The 12,901-nt window shown below is 48.0% G+C and overlaps 1 protein-coding gene across 11 annotated transcripts in view; it reads left to right on the top strand.

Annotated features, from left to right (window-relative positions):
* Window positions 1–11,227, top strand: part of COL13A1 (collagen type XIII alpha 1 chain) — a 148,117-nt gene extending 136,890 nt beyond the window's left edge. For 3 of the 11 annotated variants that reach the window (XM_016121059.2, XM_016121054.2, XM_016121052.2), the window contains 2 exons: window positions 1,815–1,853; window positions 8,160–11,226. In XM_016121059.2, coding sequence (XP_015976545.1) covers window positions 1,815–1,853; window positions 8,160–8,192 — 72 coding nt within the window. In that variant the 3' untranslated portion in view covers window positions 8,193–11,226. Of the gene's footprint in view, window positions 1–1,814; window positions 1,854–3,463; window positions 5,174–8,159 lie in introns of those variants that run through there. The other 8 variants (XM_016121058.2, XM_016121060.2, XM_016121053.2 and 5 more) reach the window with 4 other exon arrangements.
* Window positions 11,228–12,901: the final 1,674 nt, after the last annotated feature.

Below are 12,901 nucleotides of genomic sequence, written 5' to 3'. Positions count from 1 at the left end.
AGAGAAAAAATAATTTTTAAAATATGCTTCGTGACCCTGAGAGATGACCATAGAACCCCTTCAAGGGACTTTTCATAGACTTTTTAAGAACAACAACAAAAGGAGAACCAGAATAAGCATGCAGAATAGCATGCTCCCTGTGCTTACTCTAAAACCCTTCCTCGCTGCCCCCCAGCCCCACCACTGGCCCAGCGTCTTGAACCCCGAGCATGCGGCACGCACAGACACGTTTCTCAGCTGTGGAATCTCTCCGTTCCTCCAGAGCGCCTCCATTAATCATCAGTCAGCTGTCCCCTCTGCCACATCCCTTCCACCATCTGAGCACCTTGAGTCCTGCCGGCTGCAGCCCTGGCCTCCCTGCTTCTCTCTCGCACATTACCATTCTCCTCTGCCACCAACCATGTGCCAATGGGAACGCCACTGTGGCCCACGGAGGCTCCTCTCCTTTCCAGAGTCCGTGTGAAGTGGCACATTGCGGCGGGCTGGGGAAGTGGGCAGAAGGTCTTTATGAAGTCCTGGAACATACCACCTCCCCCTACAGACCCTCCCTGACCCAGAGAGGGCAATGAAGGTCAAGTTTATTTAACCCTTAATGCAAACTGGCATTTTCTCCAATAACATCCCATGCTGATGTGTCATTTGTCTATTAATTTTGCTATGGAGTGCACTTATCTTCCCTTTGTATTTCATTTCCGTTTTCCCTGCATTGTGTTATTGAGGACATGGGGGGAGGGGAGATATTGATCATAGTTTTTAGTACAAAGTAACTAGATCTCTTCCCTCCGTGTTGGGTCGGCTGCCTGCTGAATGCCAGGTGAGAAGTTTAAGCACCTGTCATGGGTGGATGAAATTGGTCTAGCGCACAGAGGGCTCCCATTCAATCTTGTTGGGGCAGACCACTTGCTCCAGTCCCCAAAAACCCTGTGTCTATCTCTTCCTTTGCCCTGGAGCCTGGAATTCTAGAATCGGGGCTATAATTCTAGCAGACGTAAACAGAGAACCATACCTTTGCCCTGGTTCAGTCTCCCCCCTGCCATCTTATCTCTCAGAGATTCCTAGGTTCCCCCAGGGTATGACACAGAGGCAGGACATCAGGGCCAGAGAAGACAGGACATCCTGAGGCTGCAGGTGCTCCATGGGTGCCACCAGTAAAAGCGATAATGGCACCCAGTTGATTCCCATCCTCCCGCTGCCTCTTCCCCCAAAATTCTCAGCGAGCCCTTGTTGCCTTGCAGAAGGCGCCTCAAGGCCATGTTGCAATACTGAGAGGTTACCTGTCCTTTTGTACACCCTCCTCCTCCTTATTGATCAGCATATGGGAACTGCCTAGATCTCCTTCCACTGTTAAGGAGGAGAGAAAATAAGAGAATGGGAGAACTGAGGGGCATCTTAGTGGTCATTACACATAGCCACGCCTTCTCCAGATTTTACAGAGGAGGAATCTGAGGTCTCCAAGCACTGAGTGACTTGCCCATGAACACCCAGCATTCAGTGTAGCTAGAACAGAGACCAAGGGGTCTCTAGGCTGTTCTTCCCATGGCTATCAGGTCACCTCTGCTCACTGACCTCACAGTCTAGGACAGCCCCTCTTGGCCTTGCACTATAACTGCACATGATCTTAATCAATGGAAAGATATGTAGACTTGCCTTTTTCTGAGGCTCTTCCCTGGGGGAGAGAAAAGAAATAGATAATAGTAGGTGGGTGACATCCTGACCAGCTGCCAAAATGTTTGTGGCCCTTGTTCTGTCCATCCTGCCTGCTTGAGGGGCCATCAGGGAGAATCTGAGCCATATGCCTTCCCTCCTCACTGCAGGGCGAAGACGGCTTACCAGTCCAGGGCTGCTGGAACAAGGTAATCTCCCCTTCCCCTCCAACCCCCGTGGTCTGCAGTGCCTCGGGGGCACAGGTATACTTGGGGCTCCATCCTCAACAGTGTGATAAGCATGCGCAATTTGTCCTGGGCCTGTCTGCAGATGAGGTAGCAAGACATCAGTCAAAAAAGGAAACAATCTCAAAGGCAGGATGCCCGTTAAACATCCCATGCACTGAACGCACTTGGAGAACATTTCAAAAATGCTTTTTAGGACATCAGCAAAACCCAGATTGTGGAATTTCCATGTAGCCACACAGCTGATATCTTTATAACTGTGTGGTTAATTTATATAGTACCTTTCCTCCAAGGAGCTCTAGATCTTGTTTTAAAATTAGTTATCATTAGCTATACTTATAGTGTTCATCCGAGGTCATTTAAGTCATATGATGACATTTATCCGGACATAAAACATCTAAGTTGCTTAAACTATAAACTCAAATGGCTTCTCTCCCTCTGCAGAGAGACTGGCCCCTCACCTCTCTACCCTTCCCTTTAACATAAGCTGTCTGAGCTTTAAGCTTCCGCATGTGAGACCTGCAGCCCAGAATTGCTACCAACAATAAATTTTCATTTATTCACACTTGCCTCGGTATTTGCCATCATTAAAGCCTTCTGACACCACAGGGTTGTGCCCTTGCATGCAATCACCCACTTAGCCAGGGCCCCCAAAGCACAGCGTGGTCCCCTGAAAAGGTAGCAGCTGCCATGCTGTCCCTCCACCACCTGCCTCCACTTTGCCTCCCCTCCGAGGACTTCACACTGCCCTTCTCCACCTGGTCTCGAGGTGTCGGTTCATCCTCACAACAGGTCTGGAGACCCCAACATAACTTCACGTGACCTTGGCCAGTAGGAAGAGAGGTGGATTTGCTTCCCTAATCCAGTCTTGTCCCAGTGACAGCATAATCACACCTACAATATGCTCCTCTGTGCTAAACGCCCAGAATCTCATTTAGTTCATGGGATGGGGTAAAAGTAATGAAACCACCAAGACCCCAAGCCCTAGATGGAGCAGGTACCTAAAGCGCCCTTAACCAGAGAAAGGAAAGCTCAGCACTCAGGAGAGATGCCTCCCCCAGAATCCACCCTTCTGGCCATGCTTCGCCCTCTGGTGAGTTACCCTAGACTTAGTTAAAGCAGGTAACGGGAGTGTCAAATGAGACCCCTTGCCCCAGAAGAATAAGAGTTTCTTCAAGGTCACTGCTGATGGTTGGGAGATAGAGATGGTTGAGCTTAGCAAGAGAAGAAAAGCCACTATCAAGGCTACGGTGTCTTGGAGAAGCAACTAGAGAGCCTGATGTCTATTGGTTCACACCATAAATTCAGTCTGGGAAAATGGAATGATTCAACAACAGCTGTGCCTCCCAAGGCAGCACGGACAGAAAGTGCCCTCTAGTGGCCATGACAGGCAGTGACTGGAAGGGGAAAGTGGTTTCACACCCTCAAGAGTGAGAACTGCCAACATCAGGGTCTTCAGCCGCAGTTTCCTATCCAACCCAGGACGAGGTCTACCTCCTTTCCCACAAGGGAAATAAACACCCAGAGGCTCAACGACACTAACTTCATGTTTCGTGTTTGCTCTTGTTTTGCAGTGAGGACTCTAACCTGGGATTGGCCTGTGTGTGTGTTTGTACATAGAATATTTATTTTTATACAGTTTTCACTTTTTGAAAATGCCAGAGGTATGATGCATCTTACAGATTATTAAAAAAAGAAAAACCTGCATATTTTGTACAGAAAATACCAATCTCTTCCTTTTTGTTTACAAGACGTTTTGTGTAAGTCCACGACGCTAATACACTTTTTGTTTGTGATAACGGTCATATGTTTGCATGATATTTGTGCACACTTATGAAGTATTGAAGCTTAATAAATTATTGTATTCTGGTGCCAAAAGGGGCCAACCAGCACTGAGGTGCTGGCTAGCTTATGTGTGAATCCACAGAAACATGAAGGTCCATGGTGTTTGTCAAACTAGGTGTGTCTAAGAATATTTTAAACTCTATGGATTTTCATTATTAAAAAAATGAAACATGGCAATTCATGATCTTGATCAATCTTTAAATTAAGTACATTCTTTCTTGTGAAAGCGGAAAGTCCCAGAAGCAGGGGTCCTCAGAAGTATAATATTTTGAAATGTTAAGTCCAACAGAAACAGGGAGGCGACTCCATTAAGCGATGTCTGCTATAACATATCCCAAGTTCATTACGGTGTCATTTGAGCACGTAAGGTTCAGTCGCACTCAACCCACCCCTCCTCCCAAAACCTCAGGGTTGCAGAGGGCTATTTGCTACTGCTTTTGTTTTTAGGTGTTTTCTTGTTTGTTTTTCTTCCTTTAAGCTGCAATCACTAGTTCTAGCTATTGCTGCTGGTGGTTGCCATTTAATACAGATTTATAAAGTCCACTCACAACTAGCAGTTGAAAAGTTTGCCTCATTTGCCATTTCAGTCCAACAGCAAAAAAAAAAAAAAAAAAGTCAGAAAACACTCACAAATCTAGGCCACATTGGGCCAATCTAAAGATTTTGTTTTTAAAAAATTAGAGATTTACTGCTTTCTCTTCATAACAGCCTGCTTAGTGAAAGTCTCAGGAAACCTGTTTTAAAGATGAAGTGTTACCTATGGTGTAGCACACAAGTTTATCGTTAGATGATTTACAACATAAATTATTGCTTCTAAAGGTCTTGAAAATAACAAACTACTTGGGTAGTTTACACATTCTTCTCATTCTACTTACAGTTTAATTTTTCTTTATATATCCCCTCTTCATGGACCGTACAGAGGCAAACATAAACTCAGATTTGTTTGAACAGTCACATGAACTCTAAATTAGTGGGCTTCATATCCGTGAGACCCCTGCCACGTTGTGGGGTGAGGTTGCACTCACAAACTCTCATATTAATGGCACCTCATGCTACCCATACCCCAGAGGACAGTATCAGCATCCTTACTCGAAATATCCTCTCATATTATGAAAATGAGACAGCTTCCTCCTCTGAGTCTTGGCTTCCCCATTTGAAAACTGAAGCAGTAAAATTGGAGCTGACCTCCACGGTCACTAAATGGAAGTTATCTGCCTCCCCTCAACCCTTGCCACGAGGCAGAAGCATGAGGAACCCAGGCCCCAGCTGCCAGCTGGCATAAGTTGCTTTTCCTATCGAGGGAAAGTTCCCAGGAGGCAGCGCTTTCCAAGTCATCCCAAGCCAGCTCCCATGACCCTGTCCAGGGCCTACCTCGCCACAGACTAGGCCCACAATACTTTCAGGGGCTGAGAAAACTTTTTAACTTTTATTTATTTTAAATTCAAACAAAAAAGTGAATATATAATCATGAATCCAGCAGGGGTTAGAGTCGTCTTTCTACCAGCAGTCATAAAATATCATTTCTTATATATTTGATGAGGAAGGAGCCCATAGAGGCAAAAGTGCCCAGGGCCTGCAAAAGTCATGACATGGCCCTACCCACGCCCTCTGCTCCGTGAGATTTGCTCTCACCCTGACTGCTGACTAATGCCGCCTCCAATGGCACCCTTCTCACCTGCTTTCTTTTGCTGCCTCACCGCCATCCGAGGTCCTAAGGAGTCAGAGTGTAACCTGGTTTTTCTGAACCCATTGCCTCGTTCCCTTTCAAGCGCACATTTCAACAAGCAGAACCCACTGGGGATCTCAAAATAGAGCCCAACATTCACTGGAAAGTTCCAGTATCAGTCCTGCCATTATTCATTTGCTTGTTACACCTCAGCTAATACCTCAAGGATCTGAAGACCCTCGCAAGAATATAAATAATAAAACAGAAATATAGGCAAAGAAAAGTTGAGAAGTCAGAGTCAAGGAAAATAAGTACAGAGGCGGTGGCAGGAGAGCCCCAGATAGGTGGGGAAGGCCCTCGGCACGTTCCACTGCAAGCCGTCTGGTGGTCAGAGAAAAAAGAAGCCATCGGCCTGATTTCAGCACCCATGCTGCTCTCATGGAGGTTCGGCCCACGTACGCAAGCACGTCATCTCCCCACGTAGTCTGGTGCTTCCTGTATCCTCAGCCAGGACCTCCTCCTATGGCAGGCTGTGACACCCCCATGCCCCGAGGCTCCTGATTCCAGGGCCTTCTTGGGTCTCTCCACTTGGACCTTAACTCAGTTCAGCTCTGTGTTAAATGCAGTGCAGGAAGGTTAGAAGTAGGGAGACGGTCAGGAAGTTGGCCGAGTAGCTGAGGATCAGTGCTCATGGGAGCAGACCAGGCAAACAAGAAATAATCAGGTGCTAGAAGAAGTGCAGGCACACGGCAGGAGGAAAGAATCAGAGAAGGACCACACTGGGGAGCATGTGGCCAGAGAAAGCCCACGGAGGTTAAAGAGGCTCCGTCCCTCCTGGGGACTTACAGCCCCTCCTTTGGAGAGCTGCCAACCCAAAGAGAGAGAGCGATGCACTCAGCCCTGCCCCATGGGGCAAATCGCAGTCCTGTTGGTGACTGTTCTGTGAACTGTAAGGCCTTGGTCTTGAGGTCGGCGGCCTTCTCTGGTTCACTCCATGGTCCTGTGTTCTGTGCTCTGGCACAGGAGACATGTTTTTGCCCAGTGTTCTCTACCTGGAGACTTGCAAACATGTGCTTGACAAAAACTGAGCCAAGGCCCCATGGATGAGAGTGTAACGGGGTGATCTAGGTCCAAATAATGGCTCTCACCAAAGAGGGCAACCTATGCCTCTGTAACCCGGTGGGCCAAGGGAAGCTTCAGCGTCTGGGGAAGAGGTGGCCTCCTCCACACACGCCGCCCTGCCCCATCTCAGCCAGGCCGAGGCTGGCCTCCCTCCCTGGGACACTGACTTCACATGACAGAATGTAGTACCGTAGACATGGGAGGGTCAGGTTAGTCTGTGAAAGAAGTGGGAACTAGCCAGCAAGTCGGATTCAGCGTCTCGTCCTTTCTCCACTGTTTACAACCTGGAGTAGGGCAACTTACTCTAGGTCTCAGTTTCCCCATGTGTCTCATGGGAGAGTTGACCTGGGTGACCTCTGACACCCTGAAACCCTCTCATTCCACTGAGCAGTCAGCTCCCGGGAGGACTGAGTTGCTGGAGCATTCCATGCCTCTCCACCTAGAGCTATCGGCTGTGATAGTATTGTGCATGGAGTTGGCATTGCAAAACTGTGTGTGACATGTGCGTGCTTCATAACCCTGCATGACAGCACTCCAAGGGGACGTGGCCTCTCGGGAGGAGGTGACAGGATCGGGTCCCCTAGGGAAGGCATGGTGGCAGAGGGTGCTTCTCACCTTGGGACCTATGCTGCTGAATTCATCAGAAACTGAGCACTACAGGTCTCACCACCAAAGCCCGGCCAATGTCAGGGACACTGCTCCGTGGTGTATTTGCCTAACCTTCCTCATCGCAGGCTCTCTGCACCCCACCCCGTGCACCACCCCACACTCCTAGCCCCTCCCGCACCTGGACACATTTTTAGGCAACTTGAGATGTCAGTCGCCTAAGACTCCACACCTCTTAAACAGAAGAGGAGGGCAGGCCTCTGGTGAGTGGGTCAGAAAGGAGGAAACACGGGGAGCGGAAGTGCAGAGGACGGCAGGAACAGGGGAACCCCGCTCATTTCCCCAAAGGGAGGTCTTGAGAGTGGAGTCCGTTGAAACAGCGTGCTCCTTACTGAGGCGGAGGAGGACGAAGAAGGGCACAGGGAAGGGACTGGATCTTATAGGTTAAGGCAGAATTCTACACACAAAGTGACCCTCCAATTCCTAGGGAAGCCCTGCCCCTGAGGAATAGCCAAGGGCTGTCGACATGGGCAGAGGCAGAGCTGAGCTAGGGACGAGGCCTGGGCCCTGTCAAGGCCTTCCCCATGCCTCCCGGGCTCTATTCGCGGCACCTGTGCAGCCCCTCTGCCTTCTCCCTCCACGCTTTTGCCCATGCCGGGCCCTTGCCCTGGCATGCCTCCTTTCCTATCTGTTGAAATTCTCCTCCTTTCAAGGCCCCACTCAGACACCCCAGTCCCGGGAAGACTTTCCTGGGCTCCTCAGTTGGACGGTCCCTTCCCTTGCTTGGTCCTCCTTTCCCTAATAGCATCTTCCAGTGAGCGTGATCCTGGGCCATGCTTGCTTCTCAAACCAAGAGAAGATAAATGGATTGCATCAGAAGGGACAGAGAAGGCAAGTCCAAACTGAGAGGATGCTAGGCTTCTGCCAGGGTCCTCTGGGTCTTTGGGCTCTCCCAGACTGGGAGGCTCCCCTATGTGCCAATCACCCACAGGGCTCCTTCTCAAACATCCCCTTCTCTATACCTCCTCAAGGGCCAGAGTCCGTGGTTAGTTGCCAAGAAGTGAAGCCAGCCAGCCCAGAGTCTTGGGGACAGCGCCTTGCCCTGGAGGAGGAAGAAGACAGAACTGCCCCTGGACAGACGGTGGTTGGTCGAATGCTTCCTGGGGGCCTGACTACAGGCGTGATCGGAGGGTGACAGGAGAGCATGGCCTTCTGCCCTCTCCAAAGTTCAGAGCCCAGCCAGAAGAGCACAGGCTCACACATCCGTCTCCTCCAGCTCTGATGAAGAATTGCATTTCTTTGAGCAGCCTCTCTACAGCAGGGGTTGCCAGCACGTCACGCTCTGACTTTGGAAAGCCTCCCCAGGAGGCTGTAGCCAGAGACCTGCCACCTTTCCCAACTCCTTCTCAACAGACTTCCTTTAACTTCCTTTGGTGCTGCCACCATTAGCCCTTTTACTTCCTTCAAATGTCATAAGCTGATGAGTGTATCAAGCTGGCAAAGCAGAGAGCACGTCTTTGAAAGGAAGGCATGACGACATTGTAGAAGAAAGAAGCCCCTGCCTGGGCAATGAGGCTGGGCCTTGGGCTGGCCCTCACAGCCAAGTGCCTCATGTAATCAGTCTGGTTCCCTCAGATGTCCCAGCCAGTACTGAGCCGACAACAACAGAGAGGCAGCAATCTACATATTTTCAAGAGGACCTGGAATAAGCCCTGTCCCTTTAGCAAGATTATTGTTATAGGGACAGTGCCTGGAAGTTATCCGCCTGCGGCCAGCCCTCTCCTGTGGTCACCATAAGCACACCACCTTACTGCCTGCTTCTTCCATGAACAAGGCAGCCATACTCTCTTGTTCAGTCCAGGACACTTCACAAGTAAAGGAGGGTACTGCTGATAATTATGCCCTGACAATAGATGTCAACCTGGCAAACTGGGAGGTGGGGTCACACTAACCATGAAACACACAAGTCATCCTCCAGCCCTTCCAGGTCAAGCTCTGGCAATGCCTGCAAACCTTCTGCACCCAGAGCTGCAGCCATTAACTGCGGGCCTGAGGAGTCAGAGCCAGCGGACTTCACTGGGGAGCAAAGGTAAACAGCCCTGTTCTCACCTCCACTCACCTTGGCGGGGAGGAGAGACCAGAACCCAAATGACACCTGCACTGGAACAGAGGACAGGCCAGAGGAAGGCAGAAACAAAGGGTGGTGGGTATATAAATTGACGTTTCAGAGGAGTTCCTCCCCAGGACGATTGATTCCAAGATGGAGAGGCTGGATCACCAGGGCCCATGTGCTGACTTTAGATTCGTAACATCTTTTCTCAGCCCTATAGGTTACAGAAAATTATTTTGAACAAGTTTATTATTTTTCCCATTCGTAGTATCTGGTTCACAAAGCTTGTCAATCACAGTACCGTCTTCACTGATAACTCCAGACCTCTTTCACTCTTTGGATATTTATCTTAAATAGGAATAGCGGCCTCTTTACCTGAGTCAGAGTAGTTCATTCAGGGCCATGGATAGATAGCATGGGGCCATCTCAGCCCCCTTTGAGGCCAAGGGCACATGTGCATAACTGGATGTGGCAAAAGTCATAGCTAATGGACCCAGATGGCGATCCAGACATGACATGGGCTCGTGGGTAACACTGGGCTTTTTACAGCCAAGGTAACCAGCTGCCCAAAGCTTCTTGCTATCCCTGGGGCATGAATGAAATAAAAAGCATCCTTATATGACATGACACACAAGTGAACGGGTTCGAGGACTTTCAGTAACTCACAGGATCCTAGACATTTGTATATAGTCTAAAGGTCTCCATCGCCTGCCAGCGAACCACCCATTCTGAACCAGCAACCATCAAGGAAGATAGCTCCATCATGGCCACCTTTTAAGAGAGGATACTGCTGGTCCCTGAGCTGACTTCATTGTAAGAAATGCAGTAAAACTGCCTGATAAAAGACATTTTTCTTGTACTCCACTCATTCCAAAGACAAAGCATTTTATTGCAAACCTCGGCCAAAATAAACTTCGGCCAAAATAAATGTGGCTGCAAGGCCCCCAATCATGGGAAAGCATCCTGGCCTGGAGGAAGGAGGTCTGTGTGCTGACCCTGACTGCCCCTCCACAGCCGAGCGACCTCCTGAGCTATGAGCCTCCATTCCCTTCTCTGCAGCCTGGGGCAGGGTCTGCCTGCCCCACAGGTGATGAGAGGACTATCTCTGTGAAAGGACTTGCCACTTGGGAAAGAGCTATACAAAGGTTAGACGAGATGAGGGTTAATGTTCATTGTTCTGGAAAAAAAAACGAAACCAAAAAACCTTGCTTTTCATAGTCAAACCTCAATTAATTGGAGTCATTAGAGAAATTGTTCATTAAAATTTCTGGCAAAATTAGATTCAGAGGAGGCTCTCCTGTAGCTACCTACACAGAGGGCCTGGCTGACAAACAGTGTGGACGTTGAGTAATGGAAAAGCAGTTATGGTGGCTGACTGAGATGAGACAGGAGGATGGGTGGGGGCTGTCCCAGGAAGTTGCTTTTTGAAACTAAATTCCATAAGTGTTCATAGGGGCTTTTCTTCCCTAAAAGAGAAAAATCAGCAATTTTTTAAAATCTTGCTTTAAAATTCCAGTTACCCGTATTCTCAGTCGACTGAGGATTTTCCCCTTTTGGGCTCCCAGATACGATATGTTTTGATTCTCGGTCTGCCTCCATCTCCTCAGCAACCCATACGCCCCACCTGTGCCCCTCAGACACTGTGGACAAGTCCCCCCCTGTGGTCAATCTGTCGTCTTAAGTTTAACAATCATTACCTCAGTATTTCAGTCGAAAAAGTTCTATTTCATTGTGTTGTGCAGGAAACTTCAGTGCAGTTAATTGAGATTTAAATGTTTTAAATGTTTTTTTTTTTTTTAAAAGTAAGCCAGAACCTAATTTTCAGAATTGCCTAATGAAAGTCAACAGCTTATCTGACTGATTGCATAGATTAGATGATAGGAAAAGGTTTTCAAGAGTAATCCCTAGATGATAAAAGCACTAATTAATTACCTTTTTTCCTTATGGTAATTATTTTCAGTAAGGACCTGTCCGTACTGCAGGCAGTGGGTCTTTTATATGGAAGAAAACATTTACCTGCATATAGTTTGCTGATGGTTTAAGTTTTTCTATTATTTCTGTTTTAATGTTAGGCAAGATGTCTTCTTTGTACTAATTGTTATATTTTTCCTATGACTTTTAAAAAGTTATTTCTCCTGAGCTCTCCTTTGGGTCAAAAGCGCCTCCTGTGAAGGCGACCTGGTGCTAATTACCCCAGAGCAAAGCAGTCCCCCTCCTCACCCCAGGAGTCCCATCCTGACCCCCTCTGGAACTCCTTCCACCCTGGTGCCTTTTACCAAAAAGAGACCATTTTTCAACAGGCAGGACCTCTCTTGGGCTACAGGCCAGTCATCGGTCTCCACAGTGCCTCATTTTTACATCTCGCACCATATCAAGCAGATGGAGAGAGTCTGGAGGGTTTCCACCTTCCTGCTGCTTTTGGCAAGTGGCTCCCAAAGCCCCTTAGCAATCTTTTACCCCCAGGGATAAGACCCCCAGCCCAGAAGCTCAGAGGGTCTTCTTGGCCGTGGTTTTTCCTGTCTCAGCCTCTTTTTCCTTCTGTCACCCCGCCCCCACGCCCCCCACCCCTCCCCCAGGATTTCTTGCCTCCTTATCTCGCATCCACCCTTGTTCTGTGTTCTTTATTTTTCAGTCTTCTCTCCATGCACTTCTCACCCTTAGACCTCCTGGCTCCCTGCTCTGTCCCCATCTCTTTTTTTGTGCCTTTTCTTGTCCTGCGCCCCCCAGAGCTTCTGGACATTTGTCTCAGTTCAGTCCACTGCGCATCATTATAGCTCATTTTCACCAAAAGGAGTCCCCTGAAGAGAAAGATCTACAACAGTGTCAACTCGTATGACGGTTTTGTTTTCCTACCAAACACTCCTGGTAACTTTCATTTAAATAAAGTCTTCGACAGGTGTATCATTTATCTTATTATGTTGCCCGTAAGAGGAGAAATACTCTTTTATTTTATTTTTGGTGTCTAACCTAAGTCTGATAAAACATTGTTATTAGGACATAATGGTGAAGAAATGTTTTGTTTTCTTTGTTTCGTTTTGGGGTTTTGGTTTTGGTTTTGATTTTGGTTTTGGTTTCAGTTTTGGCTTTGGCTTTGGTTTCAGGGTCATAAGCAAAGTCTCTAGGGTTTCCTATTGGTTTTCAGTCAAGATGTCACAGCAGACGTTCCAGTGCAGACCTCTGTGACATGATACATCTCAGAAGAAGGTAGAGGCTATGGTGCAATTTCAGTCTCCGTGCCTTTGAAATGAAAGGGTGAGACTAGATGTGCCATTTTGTGATTATTTAATTCAGAAACGTTTTTAGTAAGTCAAAGGCATTTTTCCTTATACCTATCAGGGGTATATTTGTTTTGTTTTATTTTCAACCACACAGGTATCTTCCCCCGCTTCCCCCACCCCTACCAATTTAAAGATGTGTCCTGGCTCAGGCCTGAGTTGATAAAGGCCCCCTCCCCCAACAAACCTGGATGGAAAGTTCTAGTGAACAAGGAAGAGCTAAACTTCCGTGCTGGTTCTTTCCTTTTTTGGGGGGAATCCACTTAGTTTCCTTCCGTTCATGGATTGTTGAAATCTAGGATGAGGTGTCTTATACGTGATAAGATGTTCAGAGAAACCCAGTGTCAGGTATTTGTGGCAGAAAATAGGAAAGCTAATCTTTTTCTTT

Source organism: Rousettus aegyptiacus, unplaced genomic scaffold (assembly GCF_014176215.1).
Source record: "Rousettus aegyptiacus isolate mRouAeg1 unplaced genomic scaffold, mRouAeg1.p scaffold_m13_p_6, whole genome shotgun sequence".
Lineage (NCBI taxonomy): Eukaryota > Metazoa > Chordata > Mammalia > Chiroptera > Pteropodidae > Rousettus > Rousettus aegyptiacus.
The sequence above is the reverse complement of the archived record's forward strand: the minus strand, read 5'-3'. Positions and strand labels throughout refer to the sequence as shown.